This window comes from Benincasa hispida, unplaced genomic scaffold (genome assembly GCF_027475165.1).
Source record: "Benincasa hispida cultivar pf3 unplaced genomic scaffold, pf3_genome.v1.1 HicScf1401, whole genome shotgun sequence".
NCBI classification, from domain to species: Eukaryota; Viridiplantae; Streptophyta; class Magnoliopsida; order Cucurbitales; family Cucurbitaceae; genus Benincasa; species Benincasa hispida.
The window spans coordinates 1-25,671 of record NW_028325745.1 but is presented as its reverse complement, the minus strand read 5'-3'; the positions used below and the strand labels follow the sequence as shown (position 1 = coordinate 25,671).

At 30.9% G+C, this 25,671-nt stretch overlaps 2 protein-coding genes and 1 pseudogene across 3 annotated transcripts; 1 reads left to right on the top strand and 2 right to left on the bottom strand.

The window, feature by feature from the left end:
- Positions 1 to 1,936: 1,936 nt before the first annotated feature.
- On the bottom strand, positions 1,937 to 2,834 carry LOC120070920 (small ribosomal subunit protein eS30z/eS30y/eS30x). Its single transcript, XM_039022827.2, has 3 exons — positions 2,677 to 2,834; positions 2,413 to 2,550; positions 1,937 to 2,172 (listed from the first exon to the last, which is right to left on the bottom strand). Exons 1-3 carry the CDS (start codon positions 2,678 to 2,680, stop codon positions 2,126 to 2,128), a joined length of 189 nt encoding a protein of 62 aa, XP_038878755.1. The 5' UTR covers positions 2,681 to 2,834; the 3' UTR covers positions 1,937 to 2,125.
- A 12,626-nt stretch (positions 2,835 to 15,460) lies between these two features.
- On the top strand, positions 15,461 to 18,168 carry LOC120070879 (inositol oxygenase 2-like). The gene is made up of 9 exons (XM_039022769.2): positions 15,461 to 15,620; positions 15,805 to 16,221; positions 16,312 to 16,371; positions 16,590 to 16,642; positions 17,201 to 17,323; positions 17,418 to 17,487; positions 17,577 to 17,655; positions 17,757 to 17,838; positions 17,938 to 18,168. The coding sequence occupies exons 1-9, from the start codon at positions 15,590 to 15,592 to the stop codon at positions 17,962 to 17,964; spliced, it is 942 nt and encodes a 313-aa protein (XP_038878697.2). The 5' UTR covers positions 15,461 to 15,589; the 3' UTR covers positions 17,965 to 18,168.
- Positions 18,169 to 23,981: 5,813 nt separating this feature from the next.
- On the bottom strand, positions 23,982 to 25,069 carry LOC150031206 (AP-4 complex subunit sigma pseudogene; annotated as a pseudogene). The gene is made up of 3 exons (XR_016526094.1): positions 24,983 to 25,069; positions 24,502 to 24,577; positions 23,982 to 24,254 (listed from the first exon to the last, which is right to left on the bottom strand). The product of XR_016526094.1 is annotated as an AP-4 complex subunit sigma pseudogene (transcript).
- Between the last annotated feature and the right edge of the window lie 602 nt (positions 25,070 to 25,671).

Here is a 25,671-nt window from a genome sequence, read left to right as displayed (position 1 = left end):
TTTGTTAACGCTTGAAATGATAATGTACTTAGCACCCAGTCATTTATATTGCCACAAGCTATAGAGTATAGATACTTCAGGTGAGGTAAAGAATCCGTATCAGATATTGATACTTCCAAATACACATATCTGACACACGATTTGACGTATCTATTTCTATACATATTAAAAAACAAAACAAAAAAACAAGCAACTCATTCAATATTTCTTAATCTAAAACTAGACAATCTATTTAAAAAGCTCACGACTCAAGTCCAAAACTTAAAAAAATAAATAAAATAACGGACCAAACCCTAAACTAGATTACAAAGTCGACTAAAATATAAATCATTTGGATATCTTCAACCATTCAATAAAGAAGTTCTTTCGTTTATCTTCTTCTTCTTTGCAATATAGTCATTTTTTTATTGCATTTTTATTAATTATTGTACTTCAACATCTTAGATGTTACTTTTTTTGTAGTGTACTTCAATGCTTGTATTCTATTTTTTAACTTGTATGCTAAATTTATCTATATCCTAGATTCTTTTAAAGAAAAAAAAATGTATCAACATATCAATATCCTCATTTTTTAGAAATATATATAAAAAAATGACACATCCTTTTGTCATATCTAGTTGTATCTTTGCCGAACCGCTATGTAAAGATAAGGTTTTCCCCAGCCGAAAGGAAACAGATAGTATTCGAAGGATGGCGTTTGCATTTTCTCAGAAAGGACCATCACCATGAATTTTTTGTCTGGATCACCCCCTCCCCCACCTTCCCCCGCATAGCCTCTTTCCCTCTTTCCCTCTTTCGGCATTACCTGCTTGAGGGCTTATAAATGGTTTTGAATTTAAAAGGAACGGTAGCTATATGTTTATCAAGGAACCAAAAAAAACTTCCTCTTTCAAGCAAATATTATAAAGTTGTAACAACGATTTTCTACAAACAGGTATCAACATCCTTTTTATCCCATTACAATTATAACTTTGCATGAATATGATACGTAGTTTTTAATTTTAGCATTTAGCAAAGTAATTTTTTACATTAACTTTCTATGAATAAGTTACGTAGTTTTAATTTTAACCATTAGGAAAAGAATTTTTACATAAATAATGACGTAATATAAACCATCTACTGAGTTGATTGAAGTAAAAACATCGCTAAACTCAAGGTTGTATGAATATGAGAAACTCTAAAATGATGCAGAAGCTTATAAAGTTGACTGTAAAAGCTCAAAGGTAGTGCAAAATTTGATGGCACATGATGGGGCATTTTAACCACATTTAATTAAAACAACTTTACATCATCCAAATTTTCTAAAGAATCTATCCCAAAACACTCGTGAGAGAAAATTGATCCTACTCTGTGCTAGCTACAGTCTAGAAAAGTTCTTCATTTTAACACAAGCCAAAATTTGGAATCAATGCAACTGTGAAAGTTAGAAGCTTAAACATTCCTTTTAGCTACAAGGCCCTAAATTTTGACGCCTATATTGAAGGAAAGAGCATCTTCAGAATGAAATATATAGAGCTATAAGAACGTAAAAATGGGCAATCCCAGGACTAGTGGATAAGATTTTTACTGGAAGTGTAATTTCTAAATGAAACCCTCAATTAGTTTCTTTGGGTGAAGGTTTTCTCTAATCCCAGGCCTAATGAGAATATAACCCCAGGCCTGATGAGAAAAACTCATACAGAGATTTGGGGAAGCTCATATTTTTTTCATCACAATCCCTAATTTGTTTCAGCACCCAAATCATTAAGAGAAACTGCCTCCACATAATTGCAAATATGACACAAAACGCAGAAGTATCTGTTTGTATCACCTTTGTAGCTTCATGGTCTGAGCTATATCTGTGTGGAGACTGTTCTTCCACCTTCTTTGTACGCAACGACATATAGCTTGAACATAGCAAGACAAAATATGAAAGTTCAGAAAGAAAATGTTCGACTAACAACAGAAATTCAGATCCAAATCACATTACTTCTAATATATTGTCAAAGTAAATATCTTTTACATGGTCAAAAGACTCAAAATAAACTAAAACATCTATGAGAAATAGGAAGAAAAAAAGCTTAATAATAACGCATAAAACCATGCCTCTCCAGCAGCCAAGCTCCCGCACGAGTTCGCTATTTGCTTACTTCTCCGAGGAGTTGGGTCCTCTCTTCTTTCCAAAACCAACCACTGTAATGATCAAACAAATTTAAATCGCACATTAGCATGATGCTTATCGAATCCTGATATGAAAATCTTCCTAATGCAATAAAAAAATTGATTCTTATATAAAGCTACATGTAATCTAACAAATACACCAATTACCATAATCCGAGAACTAGTGATTGAATACAATGCTAAACCAAAATCGGCAATTCTAAACCGGCAATGCATCAGAAAAAACAAAAGAAGCTGACAACAATAGTTTACCTGCAGTGACGAATCTGCGATTGTATTGCATCCGCTTGTGTGCACGTCCACGGGGCTTCTTCTTCTTATCCTGTTTCGCTACTTTCGGAGTTTGACCTCTCACCTTTCCGGCACGAGCCAGAGATCCGTGTACTTTCCCTGAAAATCGATCAAAACACGAATACACACAATTAACAAACAGATTCATACAAATGAAAGAACCGAAAAACACGAGAAAAAGAACTGATCGAAGATCGGGAAATCAAGAGTTAGGGTTTTACTCACCCATGGCAAATTGATTGCTTCGGTACCTTCCTGGTGCTTAATTTCCGAAAACAAGCCGCTGAGGAGATCGAAATCAAGAGTTAGGGCTTTCGTCGGATGAGATTATATAGACAATTAGAATAGGGCTACCTACAATACATTGTGGATTTTGGGCCGATTAAATTGGGCCCTACAAAGTACAAATGGTAATGGGCCAGCTTTTGCTGTCAGGTTTGGAAGATTTGGGTTGGGACTAAATTTACGACGGGTATATTTGATAACCGCGACATCAAGAAAATTTATACCATATATTATCGAATAATATATGTAATTTTTATTTACAATTTTTAATATATTGGTAAGCATACTAAAAAATAAATCATGATATATGCCGTATATATTTACATTTTTCCAATATATTATCAACATATCCAACATATGCACAACAAGTATCAAAATGAAAAAGATAAATCTTTTTATATAATTTGAGGAATAGTACCAAAAGAAACGAAAAGCATGAACAATACCATTAAATGCAAAAATGAACTTTATTTTAAATATTTAATTAAATAAAATAATCAAATCTTCCGAAATATATATGAAAATTGGTTTTCTAAAAGAGTATGTACTAAACACTACCACATCCCCTATGGAATCCAATATTCTTGCATCCAGTTTACATCACGCCCTCAAACTTTTCCGTCTGCAGTTTTGACCTCTCTTTACTATTGTTGTTGTAGCTGCTTTCTCATAGGAACCCATGAAGATTATTATGAAAAATCATAAACCTAAAATATAAACATAATTTTTTAGAAACAGTTAACCAAAGTTCTATTTAATCATACTAAACCGTATGATTTTCAAAACTAAATAAAGAATTAAACTAAAATCGATTGTATTGTTAAATTTGTTAACGTATTTTTCAGCATGAGATCGCAAGGTGTCACAGTCATGCTTGTCCAGGGCTTGTTGCCCATGGCCGCATGCACATCTCAACTCCTTTTTATCATGCTTTCATCTTATATATTTCATTATGTAAGTTAGTTTGCTTTGTCAATTCATCTTGTTGTACTACTCACCTATGTCTATATGCAAGAGTTACAGTCACAAAATTGCTTAGAATGCACTATATAGGGATAAGACTAACCATCATATCCTCATTCTCGGAGTGGTATGCTATAAAGTCGTTGTTGTTTATTGCTTTCTAGCCTACTACAATCTTTCTTCTCTCAACTCATACTTTCAAACGCTTGCAAAAAAATTTTCCTCTAAACCCGTTTTCTCCAAAACATGGATAGAGATTGCGAGAGGCACCCAGTGTGCCATCGGTGATCAGAATACGATTTGGCTGACTTGTGCATGAGTGGGAGCAAATGTCGCACAATCGCTAAGTGAAGTTTTCGAAAGTGTGATTGTGACAGTTGGTACCAGATTCAGGTTGGCTCACAGAGGGAAAAATCAGTAATGATGTTGGTGACAAGAACTTGAACAAGTCCCAAGCAGACAAGTTGGTAGAGATGGAAGAGAAAATGCTCTACCTAAGAGAAGTCCTTGATAATATTCGTTTCTTGGAAACTCGATTGCAAGAATATGCCAAGAAAGCCAATGGAATTGATGTGATAGTTGGCCGCCTAGACGAGTTACCCGTCAGAGTATTGATGATAAGAGTTGAGACCCTAAAGAAAAAGGTTGCACGATCTGGCAGTTTCGAGCGTAGGGATAGCTCAACAGTCTATGTTTCCCATGTAGAGGAGCGCGTCGAAGAATTGGACGACTCTTAGAAAACAATAGTTCAGATGGTAACTGATTCGTTCGAAGATTTTTTATCAACCCTTGACGTCATCAGAGCCGAGATTGCAGATGTGAGTGCGAAGGTGAAACTCATTATCCGAGTGGTAGGGAACCAAGCTCCACTTGGGGAAGCAATCCAAGTTAACAAGATAAAGATCTCAGAACCAAAACCTTTATGTGGGGTGCGAAATGCGAAGGCTTTGGAGAATTTTATCTTTAACAGATGAACATCATGATAGAGGAGTCAAGAGTCACACTAGCAACCATGCATCTAGCTGAAGATGCAAAATTGTGGTGGAGATCACGATTTATGGACATGTAAGAAGGGCGTTGCACGATAGATATCTAGGATAAATTGAAACAAAAACTTCGTTCACTGTTCTTTCCTAAGAAGGTCGAGATTTTGGCCTGATGAAAACTCCAAGAATTGAAACACACAGGCAACATTCGAGATCATGTGAAACAATTTGCGGGATTTATGTTGGACATATACGACATGTCCGAGAAAGAAAAAGTTTTCTACTTTGTCAAGGGTTGAAACCATGGGTAAAAACGAAGCTGTATGAATAGAGCGATCTATTGGATTTTTCTTTTCCTTTAATACAAGATCTCTCTCTACCTATTCAGCAGCGGAATGACTATATGACTCAAGTACAAACTCTCAAGAAGTGGAAAGTAACCAACTTCCTCAAATAGAGGAAATAGAAACGGTCGTTCAAGTTCTTTTAGGCCTGGGAGGGAGGGACAAGAACACAAATGGGGATCATAAGCCCTTTTAACAGAAATCTGGAAACAATTGGCGAGGGCTGCCATAGCAGTATAACAATTATAATCGCCACCGTCCTGCTACATATGTAGAGGACCATACAAAGTAGGTAAAATCTCAAATCGAACGACCTTTAATGCCTTCCAAGCCACCCTAGCCTCGGGCTCAGAAGAAAGGCCAAAAAAGGCCGAGTTTGTACCTGAGCAGGCCGAAAAGAATGACAATCCCAGGATGGGAGCGTTGAAATTCTTATTTGGTCTCCAAAAAAAGATGGGAGAGAAAAAGGAACCACTGGAAAGAGGGCTCATGTATGTGGATGCGTGGGTCAACTAGAGCTCGGCCAAGAGTACCATGGTCGACTCTAGGGCAACCCACAACTTCATGACTAAAACGGAGTCCTGTCTTCTGAACCTATCCTGGGTAAAAGACGTTGGGAAAATGAAAGTCGTAAACTCTGAAGCCCTGCCTATTACGGGGATAGCAAAGAGAACGTCAGTGAAATTAGGGGATTAGAAAGGCCTTGTCGACTTCGTAATTGTTAAGATGGACGATTTCGACGTAGTGTTGGGACAGAATTCTTACTTGAACACAAAGTTATACCGATAGCCCTCGCCAAGTGCCTAGTAATTACTAGATCTACGTCCACCATAGTTCAAGCCAATATCAAGTAGCCAAATGGGATAAGAATGATTTCATGTTGGGAATGTCCTAAAACTCGCAGTTCATAATCATAGGAACATATTCTATTTATCAATAAAAGTATTATTGAAGCATTTATTTAATAAAATGTGTTATTGAAATTGCATTATGTAATAAAATCCAATAAACGAATCCATGGCTATAGTATGAATACTGTAACTTTATGTAGAGACATAAAAGAGGATCAAGTTATAGTATATAGCCAAAAGGGTCTATAAGTATATGGATAGAATTGGGTACCTCGTCTTAGAGATACTACGGATGCGACCTACTTTATATGCTGATACAAACAATGTGATTCCGAAATTGTTTATATGGAGAAATGCGAGTGGGGGCATCCTATGCAAAAGAGTTTTGTATAAGACCAGATAAAAAAAAATAGTCACTTTTTCTTTATAACAATTGTTTACTATTAAAACTGACTATTTCAATTCGATAGCTTAGGGTAACTCGATCTTAATTTTGAGCTAACTATGAACTCCTGTTTATTCAGGATTATTCTTTGATATGCATAGGTGAGAATAATTCAACAACACTGCTCAACAATCATCCCATTTTGGGGATAACACTGGATAGATAGCTGGGGACATAGTCCTGCAAGATGGAATTCACTCCTACCCGTTTTAGAGTTAGTAAATAGATTGTTCCCTTAAGTATTGATTCATGGTCTTGAAAAAATGGGCCCCGCTTCTCTTGTGGCCGAGAGTGACATGGTTTATTAGTTGGACTATAAACCAATTGTTCAATAGAGGATCAGTGGGAGCTTAAGGAGCAAAATGTATTTATAAGGGTAAAACGATAATTTTGACCTAACTGTAAATACGAACGACCTGTAAAGGATCGACTTACTGATTATGGTTAAATCAAGTGGACAAAAATATATTTATAGTGAAGAGAGTGCACCTATCGAGCTATAGTGGTATATCTCGATAGTTAACGAATATTGATTAATTCGGTTTAAAAAGTTTAGTCAATTAATCTCAAATCGTTGGAGCTCATGATCTGTGGGTCCATAAGGTCCCTCTACTAGCTTGTAAAAGATTAAACATTGGATTAGAAAATTAAGCAAATTTGAAGTGTTCAAATTCGAAATTAATGTTTGAATTTGAAGTGTTTAAATTCAATTTAGGGTTTGGATAATTATATTTGATATAATTAAACGTTTAATTTTGTTGAAATTAAACATAATTGGAGAGTTAAAAAATATTTAAATAATAATTTAAATATTTGATGAGGTAAAATATATAAATTTAATATTTGATATTAAATTAAATTAATTAAATTAGTTTAATTAATTATCCAATTTGATAAAATTCAATTTTGAAAATTGTGTTGAAAATTGTTAATTTGATCCATTGGAATTTTGGATTTTTTGAAAATTAAAAATTATAAAAACTTATTTTAAAATTGAATTTGTAAATCAATTTTAAATATTAAGTTTTTTCAATTTAAATCAAATTTTAGTTTTATAATTGGATTAAATTAGCAAATGGGAAAATTAGGATTTTCCCGCTTACTAATCCACCTCATGCCACTCCAATTTCAATGGAAATTGAAGTGTCATCTTCCATGCAATTTGAATTGTATGGACTTGCATTATAAATTGAAGTGTTTGACTTCAATTTGAGGGGCATGCAAGCTGAATTCTAAAGAAATTCTACTGTTTTTTTTTTCTCCAAAAGCCCATCACAATTAAGCTCAATTGAGAGTTTTCACCACTCAAATTCAAGTCTGAGATTAGTAAAAAAGCTCCTCTTGGTAGTCTACTAAAGTTTTGGAGATCAAATTCGTGGGGTTCAACTAGGATCAAGAGTGATTCTATAAAGGTATAAACATATAAAACCCTCTTTTTATGAAAACTATTTTACGCATGTTTTTTAACTCAAATTAAATGTAATTAGGGTGTTTAATGATTCCGTTAGCTTCTGCTTTATGCATGTTTACGGTATCAGAGCATGATTTAAGCACTCAATTAACATTAATTTGAGTTTGATGGGTGAATTTCTAGCAATGCATGTTTGGTGACTCATATGGTTTCTAAATCAACTTTGGCATTAGAATTCTCTTTGATTAAGTTGTTAAATTTGTAATTGGCTCTTGGTTGATGAACCTTATGTATGATTAAGGGACTGCGCAGAACAGCGTGTGCGCCTCCGTCAAAGTTCGTATCGTTGCAATGTTGCCCTGTCTTCATGAGAATGCAAGGCTACTGCCTTTGAACTTAGCGCAATGCTCCTTTGAGCGTTGCAACGCTCCGACTAGGAGCATAATGGTAATTTCTCGACCTTCTTCCCTTTTTATACAACTGAATTCCAAACTTGGCCGTTTTATCATCTTTTCGCACCGAACGCTTTATTTAATCTATTGTGCACTCGACACCTATAAACATATAAACTAAACTCATTAAATAGCCTAATGATCCCAAATAAAGGAAAGGGAGATAGTATTGAGATTGATATCCTAAATCTCTTGTATTCTCGTAGTTTGTAAACATTGTATAAACAAATTGTTATTAATAAAATATTTGTTATTTTATGAGCATACACTCAATCCAATAAACTAATATCCTAGGTTATTTTATGTAATTTAAACAAGTATGTAGAGACATATATGAATATCCACGAGGTGAGGCACTTCCCCGTCCCCATCCCCACCCCCTATTTCATTCCCCGTCCCCACGAAATTCTCTGTGGGGATTTGGGCAGGGATTCCCCAGGGAATTCACAGGGATCGAGTTCCCCGCAGGGAAATTTTTTTCGTTTATTATTTTTAATATATTCATTGTTAGCAATTTTGTTTATTCTCAACCAAATAAAATTATATATATTAAATGAGTTATCTCCAATACATTTTTCGTTCAAAGAAAATAGTATAAAAATTAATTATAAAATGATACTATTATATGTGTAAAAGTATAATTTAATCATATAAGTTAAAATTTAAATATTATAATATCATAGTCGAACTTTCCATTTAAATACTACAACATTTATGGCTTAAGGTAGAAAGTCTTAAATGTTAAATGTATTAAAGTACGAAAAGATTTAAATAAAAATTAGAAAATAACTAACTTTTTATACCAAAAATTTTATAAAAAATATATAGATAAAATAATAATAATAATAATTATTATAACTATTATTATTATTATTATTATAATAATAATAATAATAATAATAATAAGTACTTATTATATATAAATATAATTATATAACTTACACAGTTTACGTTGATATTTCTTTTTTTTGGCCACGGTAATTATTTAGGTTTAAATAATATTTTAATAGGACGGTCTATTTTGATAAACTTTCAATTTTTTTAAAGTTATATATACTTGTTTACTCACAGCTGTTTTACAATTATTTCACAGTTTTTATTTAAATCTTTCATAAACTGAATTTTAAAAAGGTTTTAATTTTTTTTAAATTCCTAAAAATTATTTTTAATATTAACTTGTTGATAAATTCAAAATGGTTATTAATGTTCTTATCTACTCAATTTTTTGAATTAACAAACTTCTAATGTTATATATTTAATATAACTTTTAATTAAAAAAATTATTAATATGTCTCTAGACTTCCAAAAGTATCTAAACCTTTTGTGCTTTTGTTTAACAGAATCATTGATTTATGATACATTTGTTAATGATAAAGAAAAAAATAATTACTTAGTCACAGAATTCAAAATAATAACACTAGCGAATCCAACATTTTATCCAAGAGGGGCACAAGTTTATTGGTCTGAGTTATCTTCGTCTAAATTCTTTTTTTGCCCCTCTCATTCATGCTTTGTAAGGTATGTAGGTTGTTAATAAAACACTTCCTTACCCACAGACGACACCAAGCCAACTATTGATACCAAAAAGATCAAATTGAAGTGAAGAACCAAGGTCGAGACGACCAATGTCGAGAGACCAAGTTGAAGTGAAGAGCCAAGGCCAAGAACACCAATTTGAAGTGATTGAGGCTCAAAATTATTGATGGAACACAAATTTTTGATTAAAATTTCACCCGGGCTAGCCAAGGGCAATCCTATGGATAAAGGTAAAATATGTTCATCGTCCATAGGCATCCAAGTACACCATGCATACTCTAGAAAATGGTTGAGGCTAAGGCCAGCACATAAGAGTCAAAGGTCTCTACCAGCCTCATCCTAACATCTAGGAGGTTTTGTGAACCCTAATGGAGCATTTGATGCGCAAATTTAGAATATTAAATCTGGGAATGTTAAGCGTGATGTTAGGCTAGGAGGTTTCGGTAGCCTGAGTTTAAGAAAATTGTGCTTGGAATGCATGTCTTGGTAGTCTGGTTTTAAGAAACCGGGAGTGAAGTGCAATTTTATAAATTTTAAAGTTGTGAAATATTTTATTGTATTTTATCAGTGCTTAGATAGATTAGTTCAAACTTGTCATTTTAATTATTTTAATATAGTTAAGTTTAAAATAAACTAAAAAAAATTAGAAGGATATATATATTTTTTTAAATTTTGAAATAGAGATGTAGAATATTTGTTTATTTTTTTTAAAAAAATTGAAATAGAGATGTGACTAAATTTAGAATTTATTTAATTTATTGTTTTCATAATTTGGTATTTTGATTTTACTAGGTTTTGAGATAAAACTTTATATACTTTTTTCATTTTAACTAATTTTAAAATGATCAATTTTTTTACCTTAACATGCCAACTTCAAATTGAAATAAACTAGAATTTTAGTCTTAAATTCAATTGTTGAAAAATTATAATTTTTTTTATCAAATTACATTTGAGGAATAAAAAAGTAATGAAGTTTTAGTTTTAATTTTTATTTGGTGCTAAGTTATTACTAACATTTTAATCCTTTACGTTTAAAAATTAATTCTAGACCTTCGAGCTAGATAAATTGATCAACGGATAAAAAAATGAAAATGTTAAATTAAATTAGGGGTTTCCATATATATAGTCTAAATAAATATACCTAAGTATACAATTATAGTCTAATGAGCTATTATTTTATACAAAAGTTTGGTTCAATTTATTTTTTTAACTCTGAACATGTAAGAAAAGTTTCTTGTGATTTTGAACTTTCCAAAACTGTTTTCTTCTTAGAACTTATACAAATAAGGAAAATATCTCTAAACATCCGAAAATTGTTGCTCTCATAAATGAAAGCAATAATAAACGAGAAGCTTTGAAGGAGAAAACAAGGTATATTTGATATATATAGCACAATATATTTGAATTTTCTATAAATAAATCAATGTATATTTGATAAGTGCATGAACAATGCAATTTGTATAATATATTGTCTTATATACCAAACAATATATTCGATGTATATTTACCCTTTTTAGTATATTTATAAACACGTCAAAAAATAAACCATGGTATATGCGATGTATATTTACATTTCCACTATATTACTAGTATATTTGACATATACTTGAGATCTCAATAGATGAGTGATCAATTTTCAACTAAGAAAAACAAGAAATAAATGAAATTTCCAAAAATGAGGGAAACATTAATTTTAAACAAAGAAGGAAAGAGAGATAATTCAAAAAGATAATCTTATAATAATAAAAATACTTAAAACAAATTCTAAAAGAAAAAACAATGAGAAGAAAGAGAAAGTGTATTTTAAAAAATATTATTGTAATTAAATTAAGGCCTTTTAGAAATGTTCGTCAGAGTTGGTGGCCGGAAGTCGGCTGACTGTAGTCAACGAAAGTGGGGGTCGGAGGTTAGTCGGTGGCAGGTGGCGGTCGGAGTTAGACAGCTGCAGTCATTGGAGTTGGTGTCTGGAAGTTGGCAGACAAACTTTCTAAATTAAATTAGAAAAAGAAAATAGTAACCCATGGGTTTGAATAGTATGTACTATTCAAACCCATGAGAAAAGGGTGTAGGAAGCCAAGATTTCCCAAATTTTTGCCCAAACAAGACTTGGGCTTAGGATGCCTAACCCATCTAATCCAACCCTTGAAACAAACACCTCATAAGTGTTCGAGTCTGAGGCTAAGGCTCAATATTACCAATAGAAAGTTAAGTTGCTTGAGATTTAGAAATAACCCAAGATTGAGGTTGAGGCTAAAGTCGAGGAGCACCACCTGGATCCTATTAGTACCTCGAAAGTTGAGGAGAAAGCCGAAGACAAACATGTGAAGCTTCATCATAGAAATGCCACCACTCGAGGTTGACCAACCCAGGCTGAAGCTGAGGTTGACCTTCCAAGGCCAAGACTGGGCTGACCAACCAAGTTTCAGGTCAACCCCGTTTTTTGGTTTTTTTTATAAATATTTTAGTTTTGCAAAATGATTATTTTCAATTCATAACATATTATTCCAATTTGAAAGAACAATCGTTTTCTTTAAGATATCGAATTTCATACTCAATCAAACATTTTCTTTTAAGTAAATTGTTCCTTGAGTAAATGGGCTATTATATGCTTCCATATTAAACAAAAAACATATTTACATGGATATGGTTCCGTATCAAACAAAAAGTTGATTTACAGGGGAATGTGCTTCCCTATCAAACAAAAATCAGAAAAGTTATAGGGATATGTTTCCCTATTAAATAAAAAACATAAGATCTCAAAGGCAAGCATCAAATTAATTTCATAAGACAACTTCAAATCTGACAAAAGTTCGGGGATTCAGAGACAAATAAGTCAAAGCGAACCTCACCCAAAGAATGATAAAAAGAAGTAATGACAAACCACTCGACTAATGTATGGGTAGTAGAGGTCGAGGCAAAAATTGACTCTTCCTCCTTTAAGAGTTACACATCATGTACTTATGTTTTTAGGTTGCAATATGAGAGCTCATTCTTAACAAAGTATAAAAAAAATACTAGATAGACCTTAAATTGAAGCTTAGGCACACAAGCCAAGGTCAACCTTGAGCAAACTTCTTCTATTGCTAGCATGTGCTCGACACATATTCCATTGTTACATGGTCACCACACATTCTCTTAATCTGGATTAATATGCTTCCATTAGTCATAAACCAACACATTTTCAAGGGTACGGTGTCTAGAAAAGCTACATAAAAGTCATATCATCTCTCAGAATTCGATTATCATCTTTCTAGAGAAAATATCAAGCTTTAAAGATGGTTATGTGTTGGCCACATCATCTCTTAGAAATCGATTATCATCTTTCTAGAGAAAATCTCAAGCTCTAAAGATGGTCATTTGTTGGTCACCTCACCTCCAAGAAATTGATATTCATCTTTCTCGAGAAGGTGCTTATAATCTTAATGAAATCGAATTTTCATCTTTTTGACAAATTTATTATGGGGTTGGTCCCTTAAAAGAGAATGGTTTCGAAATAATTAAACTTGGAGGAACCCAAAAACTCGACTCTATTGATATGGTATCATGGGCCATCCCCAGGATAATTTAGGAACCACCTTGGAATGCCGCCAAGGTAACTCTAGGGCCTAGAACACCATCCAAGGAAGTACTTAACATCAATTTTACAAGTTTAATGAGTCAAAGGAAGCTCAACATTGTTGAAAGTTGGTCTTACTTTTCAGCTCATAACAGTGAGTAGCCAAACCTCGAGACCCAACATGGGAATGGGGGCTAATGTTATGGATGATTTTGTACTGAAAGATATAATCGACATAAAATAAGAATAAAAGTACCGAGGTCAATAAAACAATATAGTTTGGACAAAAAATAGCACTCTAAAGTCCTATAGAATAATCTAAGTCAACTTTTTCTATAAATACATAATTATAACTTTATATGAGGTAAGTTAGTCTTACTTTTAAACTCCCTAGTTTCTACATTCTTTCAATCTTTGATTTAGACATTGAAGTGTGGATAGCAAGCATCACAACGATGTGCAAATTTTCTCTTTTGCAGACTATATTTTTCTTCTCTTCAAATAAATTCATTATTAATGTCACTTGAAAGTCAGATATGTTTTTTCTATTTAAAATTTGGCTACAATCATTATAATTATTATTTGATAGGAAAAACCAATGTTCATACATCAGAACGTAATGGCTTGGCAGTTGGCATGGACAAGTTCGGTTGATATTTTCCCTCGTAAATATCCACCCTAAAAAATTGACATTTGACAAGTTGATATAAAAAAATAAATGAAAAAAAAAAGAAAAAGAGAAAAATCGTTTCCGAAACAACCTAAGAAAAAAAAAAAAATAAACAGAAAGAAAATAGAAATAAATTATAGACTGTAGTCAATCTGAACGGCTAGAAAGGCTTCAAGAGCTAGCAGAATACAGCTCATGAAAGTCCCCCCAAAAAAAAAGTAAATAATTTTGTAAATAATAATGAAAAAAAAAAAGTCAAAGAAAATTACTCAGCAATGAGTAGATGCTGCGTCAACGTGTCTACTACTTGTTCTTGTTGTTACTGTTCCCTCCTTGAAACGATACATATCTTCCACGCATTGCTGACTCATCCTTTCCTTTTCAATTTCTGTTTTTTGCAGTTCAGGACACTCCTTTTATCAATTCATATTTACACTTTTTTTTCCTTCAATTCAAAATCACATTTTCTCGAAAGAAAAAATAAATATACATTTTTTTTTTTAAGATACTAAATTGAGTTATGAAGTTAAGAGTTAGAAAATTTATCGAATGAAGTTGAGCCCTTTAAAGATAACTAAATGATCCCTATAATAAAATCATCGCATGTTTTAGTTTATATTTACTTTCTCTTTTTTGGAAAAAAATAAAATAAAAAATAAGATAATTTTTAAGTATCAAACAAAATAGGAGATTTTTTATGATCTGGAATAAGGTAAATGAGGTTGGAAATCAAGCAGAAAATAGGACTGAAGATTTTTTCTTAAAGACAATTGGTTAGGCAGTGGTCGGTAACTGTAAGCCTTTCGTTATGATTATATATATATTATATTTAGTTCGTAAATTTTAAGTCGAGTTTCAATTTGGTTCTTAAATTTAAAATTTTACATTTTTTATCCATGAACTTTGAGTTTAATTTTTACTTTGTTTTTAAATATTACATTTTAAGAATTTTAAGTTCAATTTTCATTTGGCCTCCAAGTTTCAATATCACTTTACTCTCAAATTTTTAGTAATGCTACTTTGGTTTTTGGTATTAACTTTCCGTTAATTAATTTAAAATAATTATGATGTAGAGTTTTTTCAATTAAATTTTAATATAGGTATGAAAAATTATTCAATTCTTGTGAAATTAATTGATTAACATTAATATAAAAAAAATAATTATTTAGTAAAAAATGAAGGTAAGGATAAGTCTTTGGAATCTAAAACCAAATGAAAACAAAACTTTAAATTAAATGATAAAAAATGTAACATTTTAAAATTTAATTATCAAACAAAAACAAAACTCAAATCTTATAGATCAGTATATAAAATTTCAAAATTTAGGAACAAATAAAAAATTATACTCAAATTTAAGGAGTAGTTAAATACTTATCCAAAAACAAACGTTTGTTTGGAACGTTTCTTTCGGAGGGATTTGGATATAACAATAATATCTTAAAAAAGAAAAAAGAAAAAGAAACTGGAAAATGAGAGTTTTGTTTTCCATTTAAGGACTCCAAATGTTACAAATTCTCATGCAAAGGACACTTTAAGGAGACTATAAAAAAACCCCTTCCACCAACATTGTTCTTCACACCAAATCTCATTTCTCCTTTCATTTCATTCATTCATTTTGCTTTTCTTTCCCTACCCTATCATGACGATCCTTATCGAACAGCCTCACTTTGGTATCTTCTCCTTCTTCTATCCATTTCATCAAAGAAAGAAAAACCGTTTTTAAAGATTTATTTTTGTTTTTGAAATTTGGCTAAAAAATTCAAGTTTAGTTATCAAACAGACCAAACGAATAGATGAGAGGAGTATTGTTTATAAGTTTTTGTTGACGGGTTTTCAATTTTGATGAACTTGCAGAAGTGGAAGATGTGAAGAAGGTTTTGATGACAGAGCTGAAAGAATTGGTGTTGGACGGCGGATTTGTGGCACCGACACCGCCGGAGGGATTCGTGGCACCGGAAATGAATTCGTTTGGGCATTCGTTCAGAGATTACGAAGCAGAAAGTGAGAGGCAAAAGGGGGTGGAGGAATTTTACAGGAATAATCACATTCATCAAACTTATGAGTTTGTGAAGAAGATGAGAGAAGAGTATAGTAAAATGGATCGAGTTGAAATGAGCATTTGGGAATGTTGTGAGCTATTAAACGACGTCGTTGATGACAGTGATCCTGATTTGGATGAACCTCAAATTCAGCATTTGTTGCAAACTGCTGAAGCTATTCGAAAGGATTATCCTGATGAAGATTGGCTGCATTTGACTGCTCTTATTCATGGTATATAATTAATAACCTTATATGCTCTGTTTTTTCAATATGGATCCTCTGTTTTTGTTCTTTTTGTTAAATAATTTGCTCTGTTTTTAGATCTTGGAAAAGTGCTTCTTCTTCCTAGCTTTGGTGGGCTTCCTCAATGGGCCGTTGTGGGTAAGAACAAAAATTTTCTATCATTTTCTCTCCCGCTAAACAAACATTCCCAAATCATTTCGATAGATGATTTAGTATGGTATTAGAGAATGTCTTATTTCAAATATATAACAGAAGCAATGAAAAGTGTTAGGATTTTGAAATAATATAAAATTTATCTTCATCTAACCTTTTAATTCTTGAGTCAATTAGTGATTTAACAATTTTCTTCTCTACAGGAGATACACATCCCGTTGGTTGTGCTTTTGATGACTCCATTGTTCACCACAAGGTAATAATCCACAAAATCCCCCCCCCCCCCCAAAAAAAAATACTCATTTGTTTTTAGAGTACTCATCACATTTAAAAAAAGAATAATAAAAAGTAAAATATTAATTTTAGTTTTAGTTTTTTTTACATTAAGACTAATATTAAGATTCGAATATTGTCACACTCATTTCATTTCACGTCTAACTTCTACCATTTGAAAAAAAAAGAAAAATATATTAGAAGTCTTTAAATTTTAAATAAAATTTTCAATTGATATCTAAATTTTGAATATAAATGTGCTCTTAAATTTAAAAAATTCACATTTACTTTTGATTATTAATGAGATTCGATAATTTGAGCTTAACTTAAGCTCAAATTTTAAGAGTTGAAGTGTTAATATCTTGAAATCTAGATCTAGATATCAAATACGACAAAGTTGAGTAGTATTTTTTGGAATGTAGCATTTCTTTTATCTTTTTCCAATATTGGTGGAATTTTGATCATGAAATTGTAAATATCAGCATATAATATATATATATATATATATATAAGGTTATTTATTTATTTGAATTTATTTCAGTATTTCAAGGAGAATCCAGATTGGGAGAATCCAGCTTATAGTACTAAAAATGGAATATACTCTGAAGGCTGTGGACTTAATAATGTTATGATATCATGGGGCCATGATGACTATATGTATTTGGTATAAAATCTAATTTTTTCCCCATATTTTAAAATAACTATTCTGTTAAATTTCTATTTTCTTAACATCAATTTCTTATATATAATTTTTGCAGGTGGCCAAAGAAAATGGTTCCACTTTGCCTTCAGCTGGATTGTTCATAATCAGATACCACTCCTTTTATCGTAAGCAAAGAATTAAATTAAATTAAATACAACATTATATTAAATTAAAATATTGGATTTATTTTAATTATTATTATTATTATTTGCAGCTTTACATAGAGCGGGAGCTTACAAACAACTAATGAACGAGGAGGATGCCCAAAATTTAAAGTGGCTCCATATATTCAAGTAATTAATAATTATTATTTATTTGTTTTAAAAATTTGTATTATTGTCCAAAATAATTGGATTGATTATTAACTCATTATTTATTTATTTATGAATTTCAGCAAGTATGATCTCTACAGTAAGAGCAAAGAACTTGTTGACATTGAAAAAGTTAAACCATATTATATTTCCCTTATTAACAAGGTAAATCCTGTTTTTTATTATTAATTAAATAAGTAATTAATTAAATTTATTCCACAATATTTTGGTGACTAATTTCTGTCAAATCATTGGAATTTTCAGTACTTCCCGGAAAAGCTCAGATGGTGATCAAATACAATTCAAGATTGCTACCGGCGGCCGGCGACGGAGAGACACATTATTAATAATAATAATAATAATATTTTTTTAAAAAAAAAATTGTGGATTCATGCACAGAGTCAATGAGGTTTTTTTTTTTTTTGAAATGTAATGGAAAAGGTTGCGGCCCACAAAAGCAAATTACAAAATTGGATTATTATTTTGTTCTCTCAAGCGTTTGACTTTGACTACAGCAAACTTTATATGTTATAAATAATTATTATATAATATAATTAAAATTAATTTTGAAATTAGTCAAATGTGGATTGCTGGATATGCTTCCAATTATTCTTGACGTGTCGTGTGAGCATGTAATTAATTGGAAGTCTAAGCCAACTCAAAGGCTTTAAAAAGATTAAGCTATATTTACACTCGTTGAAAAATAATTCATCAATACTAATATAAAAAGTAGACTTGAATCGATTACTTTTGTTATTATTTAGTTATTTTTCAATGTAAATCCACCTTGAAATTTATAATCAAATCATATAATCTGATTGAGAAATAAAATATATTTAATTTGATTATGGTTGAAAATTACGTGAGACCTACTATCTTTACCATTATCGTTAACGTTACAGATATTTTTACTATAACAATAAAAATGATGAAATAGGTCACATTTATTGTTACCTTTATCATTAGAGTCAAATCGTAACGGTAACAATAAAATGTGACATATTTATAATTCAAAATAAATTTGATCAAAAGCAATCCCATTATGTTTGCGATTTAAACCTATTACGATTCATCCATTAATGAAATCTCATTCTGATTAAATGAGATTACATTAATTTTCATTACGTTTTGGTAAACGTGGTCTAAATTATGAATTTGAACGATTCACATCAAGTTGAATTTTGATTAACCTTATAATCATACTCTACCATTAAGAGTTTATTAACAAAGTGATTATTATAACAAATAGTTATTTAAGTGTGTATGTAACCTTTTAAATATTTGAAATGTCATTAAATAATGTATTATTCTACTTTATTTCTAAACATTTTTTAAATGGCAAACAACAAATAGAGATGACTTTCTAATTTGTTTACAATTTTTTTTAAAAATATATATATATAAATAAATAAATAATGTAAAAAGACTTAATTACAATGTTATTATTTAGTTATATTCTAACATCATCCCCACATCTCCTAACAAAAATCCACTCACTCTATTGCATGTATATTTCTGATCTCCCACTTAGAAGGAAGATTGGTACAAAATTATTTGTTTTCCTTTTTTTTTTTTTTTTTTTTTTTTTTTTTTTTTTTTTTTTTAAATAGAACTTATTTAGTTGGCTGCACCCAATTAAACATATACCATGTAGAAAAAAAAATTAATAATAATTTTTTATTTTATTTTTCCTAGAGTATTGGATTAGATGCCTCCATTGCCTATCGATGACAATTTTTATAATTAAATTTAATTTTACTGTTACTAATACATACATACATAATATTAAATTTCTGTCTCACTGTCAATATTTTTCACATTTTCATGGATTTGATATTGACATAAAGGTGAATCCATATTTCTATTATATCGTTGAAAAATCTACCAAATATAATAATTAAACAATAAAATAGTACTAATATATATATAATATAAATAATAGACATATTAATTTATTTAAAAATCATAAAATATTTATTCATTAATTTGAATTTATTTTTTGATTTTTATGATTAGTTCATAAATATCCGTTGAAAGTAAAATTTTATCGATATTTCTATATAAATTTCTTAAATTTTAAACATTGCATACATATAGTACAATACATGATTTGACTAATTATGGTTTTCATCATAATTTCTCTAAATTTCTTTTGAATTTCCCCCGTTGGGTGTCATCTTATTATGATGCGTATTCTTTTGTTGCTACTTATAAGTTATAGGCAATGTGCCTCCACGGTTTGCTTTATGAATTGCTATTTTTGGGTTAAAAAAAACACATACACACATATAGACTATTTATTTATCAAGATTAAGAGATAATTATTTAAAATTATTTTCATCCTAAAAATTAGATTTTACCGAATATGAATCTTTTCTCGTATTTTTCGATTCATAATCAGATACAAACTTTTAAATTTTGAATTCAACTTTAAAGTGTTGAAATTAAAACCAAACGTATTTTCAAATATAGTAAAAGTAAGGAATTTGTTTTCATTTTCTACATAATACTCTATTTCAAAAATAAACTTTTGGATCAAGAACCAAAAAGGATTTTGGGACTTGTCGGAAGAGGAGGGTCACACAACAATTTTGACTTTAGATGTCAGTTTGAAATTGACATCGTATACGTATGATGATAGTTTACAAACTGTCGTCGTATCGCGTGTCATTGTAACGACGATGGATTATCTTTGATGGACGATTCAAAACTACCATAAAAACTTCCGACATCATTTAGGTACAATGGTGGTTGTTAATTGACATCAAATCTCATGTCATCATGCATCTATGACAACAGTTTGATATGATGTCCTTGGAAACTAACATTATATTCATAAAGGATGACAGTTGTGAATTGACATTAATTCTAATTCAACCTATTTTGTATAACATAACTGGAACTAGAATCCTATATTACAATAATAATAATTCTCAACCTCTATTTCAATTAATTCTTCCACACAAATAATCAGCAAAACAAAGCAAACTTCAAAAACACAATAATATGTTATTTCATTTCAATATTAATGATCAAATTCACAATTAAATTCGATACAATAACAATACTCTCAGAGTAACTATAAAATATATTAAAACTACATAAAATGCTTAAGTTCTACCAACATTTCAAAAAACCTCTCCAATATGTGTAAAGGCTACCAACGGTTCATAGCGAAGAATGTTTGTTGTACCACCATGCAATCCGATCAATGTAGTTTGACACATGCTCCACCTATTCAACTTGTACTCATCGAGTTCTTCTTGTATAATAGAGTTCTTAGTATTAAACTACGATGAAAACAAATAACAAATGTTATAATTCTTGTAGAACTTTAACGTTTGGATTTTCTTACAGGTTTACATAGTGTTTCTTATTTTTTCATCATCTGATAGTCTTGCTTTCAAACCCTAGATTGCAAATATGGTATCTAAACTTGATGGCTCAAGACTCACTAGAATCCATTTTATATTCTATCCATTTTTATCAAATTAACTACTTATATCACCTCATCAACTATTCAATATTTTTATATGAATAGCAAACTGTCATGTATTTAATCTGTTAATGACTACCAAATGTAGAAACTACTTATGAGATTTTACCAAATAATAAAGGTAGAATTCTAATTTTTTTTTTTTTTAAAAAAAATTTTAAGTACTGAATTCAACTATTTTAAACTATAAAAAATCAAACTAGTATTAAAGTAACCTAAAAATACGAATAAGGATGAAAATAAAAGCTTACTATTAATATCAAATATGTTATAAAGCACGGTGGACATTTAGAAGTTTATATGTTTTATGGCATCTAATTAATTAATCCATGTCCTTTTATAATTAATACAACATGTGGGGTATAGAAATTTAAACTCTCAACTTCAAGAAAAATAGTACATATCTATTGACGTAGAAACTCCCACGCCTTCGTCATTATCGTGAGCTTTCCATGACTTGTCCATCAGCCCAATTATCTTGGCATGGTCTCATTCTCTGAGTAGACCTACGTTAGAGTTCTCCGCATCGATGTGGTGTCGAAAACTTACCATACTTCGATGTCTAAGTTAGTATAGAGAGCATTTAAGTTCAAGGCCCTCCTTTAGAGATCAATTTACTCGTCCCTTTGGGTCTTGAGGTTGTCGAATTAGGTTATCTATAGTGCTCTCCCTCTGATATTCGTCTGTGGTTACGTGTAATTCTGGCGATGTCACGGTAATTATGGCACTCAAGAGTATAGGGGTGTCAGGTTAAGCATGACTTGATTATTTTTTGATTGGTATATTCATAGTCGGCTTGGAACCCGAGGTTTTGACTTTTTCCTTTCGAAACACACGCTTTTCCATGCAGCCTCCTAGTTTTCTTTGGTTTTGGACATAGTCCGTGGGCTTTGGGTCTTGCATCGAGCAATCTTCAAAAAATTGAATTAGATATATCTTCATTACTCAACCAACGATAGAAAAAATTAAATAGACGTAGACCTTGTTTGATAACTATTTGATTTTTTTACTTTCTAAAGTTAAGTTTTAATTATAAACACTACTTCAACCTATAAATTTTTGTAATCAACTTTTTAGGAGTGTTTTCAAAAACCAAGCTAAGTTTTGAAAACTAAAAAAAAAAAATTTAAAAACTTATTTGTTTGTTTATTTTTTGGAATTTAGCTTAGAATTCAATTGTTTAGTTGAGAATGATGAAAATAATGATAAAAAATGATAAATAAAAAAACAAACAAAAATTTTAAAAACTAAAGTAAAAAAACGAAATGGTTATCAAACGCTCTTAACTTTTAAACTCAAATTAGGTTAATTAAAAAGGTTTCAATTTAATGCATTCCAAAGTGTTTCCAAGATATTAATGAGTTTTTTTTTTTTCTTGGAGTAAAATTGAAAACAAAAGTAAAAACTAAAGGGTAGATATATCACAAGACGTAGCATTCACTCATAGAGGTGTTTTTTAATCCAAACACTTGAGAGATTGCTCTGACGAGCATGACAAAGCCAACACAATGAGCAACAAAATGGTCGCTTCGTGAACTAAAAATAAAAGCCCAAAATGAGACATCTTCGACAAAAAGCTTGAATATTATCACTAAAGACTTGGAATTCATTATTGAAACAACCTAGTATTGAAGTAAATTTCAGAACATCAATAAGCAATCTCGGCCCAAAATAGATAAATTCAAAGATGAAAATTGAGATGTGTTTATATATTTTTTCCATCGAATAGGACGTAGTAATTTGAATATTCATACAATTCTATAATGCAAAGTTGAGAACTAAGATATTTTGGAATGGTAGGAACAAATGTATATTGTTTTAACCAAGTTACTCTAGAAAATGTTATTTTTAACTCATCTCCTTATCATTAATTTACAAGTTAGTCCTTTGGCTTGATTTTCACATTTATGTTTAATTACCTAAGATTTAAAATGATCTAATAAGTCATTATCTATTAGACATCAAAGGGAAAGATTCAAGAATTTATTAATCACTTTTAAACTTCATTTTTCATCTTTTCTCCCTTTCTCTATTTGTATAATGTGTAGGGATTAAATTTATAATTGAACCGTATAGTTACATTACAAATTTAGTCCCTAAATGTTGAAGTTTGGATATATTTGATCATTTCAAAATTACAAATTTCATCCCTAAACTTGATCTTCTAGAGGTAAAATTAAAAATTTAGGATTCTATTGAACATAAAACTTAAATTTATATTTAATAAAAACAATTAATTTTAAGAATTTCTAATTTGTTTGGTACCAAACTTTTAATATAACCCCATTAATTGTTTTGGAGTTGATTCTACCTAGAATCAAGACAAAAATAAATGTTGAATGATTTATTCATGAAAATTGAAAATTTAAATTGATATAGTTATTAGTTTAAGGTTCTTAATTAATACAAATCTAAAGTTCAAAGGTACTTTCAAACACATCTAAAGACAATAAAAACATATTGCAACACTATTTTTCATTAAATACCTCATTCTCAAATTTATATTTTAAAAAAACTAACAAAGGCAACCTAAAATTTCCACCGATTAAACAAAATTCGAAAATTTCATTGATTAAACTCATCAATTTAAATGGATCCTATATCTTTGACAATACATAACAATGCATTGCTTGGATTGATGTTCAAGATCTATATTGCTTGTATATTCCTAGAAAAATATTTGAGTGCATCCTGAATTACATCTATTTTTATAGATCCAATCACAAGTTGCCACAGGGCAAGCTTATATATATATTTTTGATATTTCTTTTCTTTGCCATTGGAGAGGATGCATCGACTTGGGTGTATCATGTGCCCGCTCAAATCTTACTCATTTTACCATGAGGCTGAACAGAGCAGCATCAAATGAATTCATTAACATTAATCCGACACCTTAATGGAGTAGTGTATAAAGACAGCCAAGATTTTACACCAAAGAAAACAAGTCTGTAGATCTTCATGATGATTTCTCCATCAGTTGTATTGGGGATAGAATGTTTGACTTGCTTGTTTCTACAATACACCCATTCATGACCATCTCCTCCAGCATGAAATGTGCTTTCTCTAGATGGAACATTATATCTAGCTCACACTGCAAATCAATCCGACAATTTATTTTAGAACTCAAAAACACGGTTGTATAACTTATAGAACAGGTCCAGGTCCTGTTCAAGTAAAATTGTAAATCAATCCGACAATTCAGTGAAACCCATAAGGGAAACATCATTTCATTGATGGATGAAAAGGAAGTTATTCAAGGATTATAATTTCCCAAAAAAGAGAACGAAAAAGAAAACAAAGTTCAGAAGACATAATCTCGGATCGAAGATAACGGTTTACCACATTCCCAAAATGACGGTCCATGGTTTCAACCAAAAGGTGAATGAATTCCAAAATCGCCAGTTCATTCTGCAAAATTGAGATACCAAGAAACGGAAAGTAGATGTTTGAGAGAGGAATCAAAAGACAAATTGAGGCTCCATTCCGTGCCCAAATCTAAAACTTAATGACTAGTATCATTGACTCGTCTCATGCACCTAACCAATCTAAGCATTTTATTAGAGGCAGGCCTTAATACACAAGCAATAAGCAAGGTTTAACACTGACATCTAGAAGCTCTCTAATTGATATTCATAGCAAATAAGCACATGCATATTAGAAATGTGAGTAAAGTATAGCTGATAAATTCCACAAACCAGGCCACGATAAACTCATTTGGTTAGGAAGCATATCAATTTTTATGACGGTATACTATCATTGTCAAACAAAAGGAAACAATCAGTGCATAAATTAATTATCAATAAATTAACTTACCTCATCATTGTCAACTCCAACCAGAAAAAACAGAGATGCATATCGCCTATATACAATCTTATAGTTGCGATGCTCAACAAAGGAACACTGTTCACAAAGAAAAAATTATAAGTGACGCTGCAATTGCACTAAAATTGGTTCCTCGGAGAGAGGATGAAAAACAGAACACAGGTTAGGATTCTAAGCAAATAGATGGACATCACTAAAATTCATATGGTAGCTTCTGAAATGTTGTGCAAGAATAATCTTTTCAACCAAAGCAAGGAAAGCAAAGTCGCATACTTCTTGCAGAAAACGAAGCAGACTAGATTATCAATTAATAACTAGGCAATGTAAGAATCAGCTGGCCTGTGTTGCTTGTATGGTTAACCAGGCAAACCTGGCCGCACACCATATTTAGTTATTTTATTGATTTCTTTCTTTGACATTACTTCCTGTTATGCATTTCATTCCAGGGAAGAAAATGGATGATTAGGCATCAAAGTATTTGGTGGACGGCGGCTTATGAAACTACCTATTGTTTATCTGAGTAACTGAAAGTCATACCATAGATTTGAGTAACAACACTAACGCAAGGAAAAATGAATAGATGCTGCAAGTGCGAATTAATCAGTATCAGATGTTGAAATAGAAGATGATTGATCCAATAAAACACTACGAAATGGGATGCGAACTAAATAGTTTCAAAT

What these genes read in the sequence shown, in the direction of transcription:
- LOC120070879 (XM_039022769.2), top strand. Translation starts at nt 15,590, where the DNA reads ATGACGATCCTTATCGAACAGCCTCACTTTG. An exon ending in TATCGAACAGCCTCACTTTG is followed by an intron (nt 15,621 to 15,804) that starts GTATCTTCTCCT and finishes ATGAACTTGCAG; the next exon opens with AAGTGGAAGATGTGAAGAAG. An exon ending in CAGATACCACTCCTTTTATC is followed by an intron (nt 17,488 to 17,576) that starts GTAAGCAAAGAA and finishes TATTATTTGCAG; the next exon opens with CTTTACATAGAGCGGGAGCT.
- LOC120070920 (XM_039022827.2), bottom strand. An exon ending in TCGCAGATTCGTCACTGCAG is followed by an intron (nt 2,173 to 2,412) that starts GTAAACTATTGT and finishes TGATCATTACAG; the next exon opens with TGGTTGGTTTTGGAAAGAAG.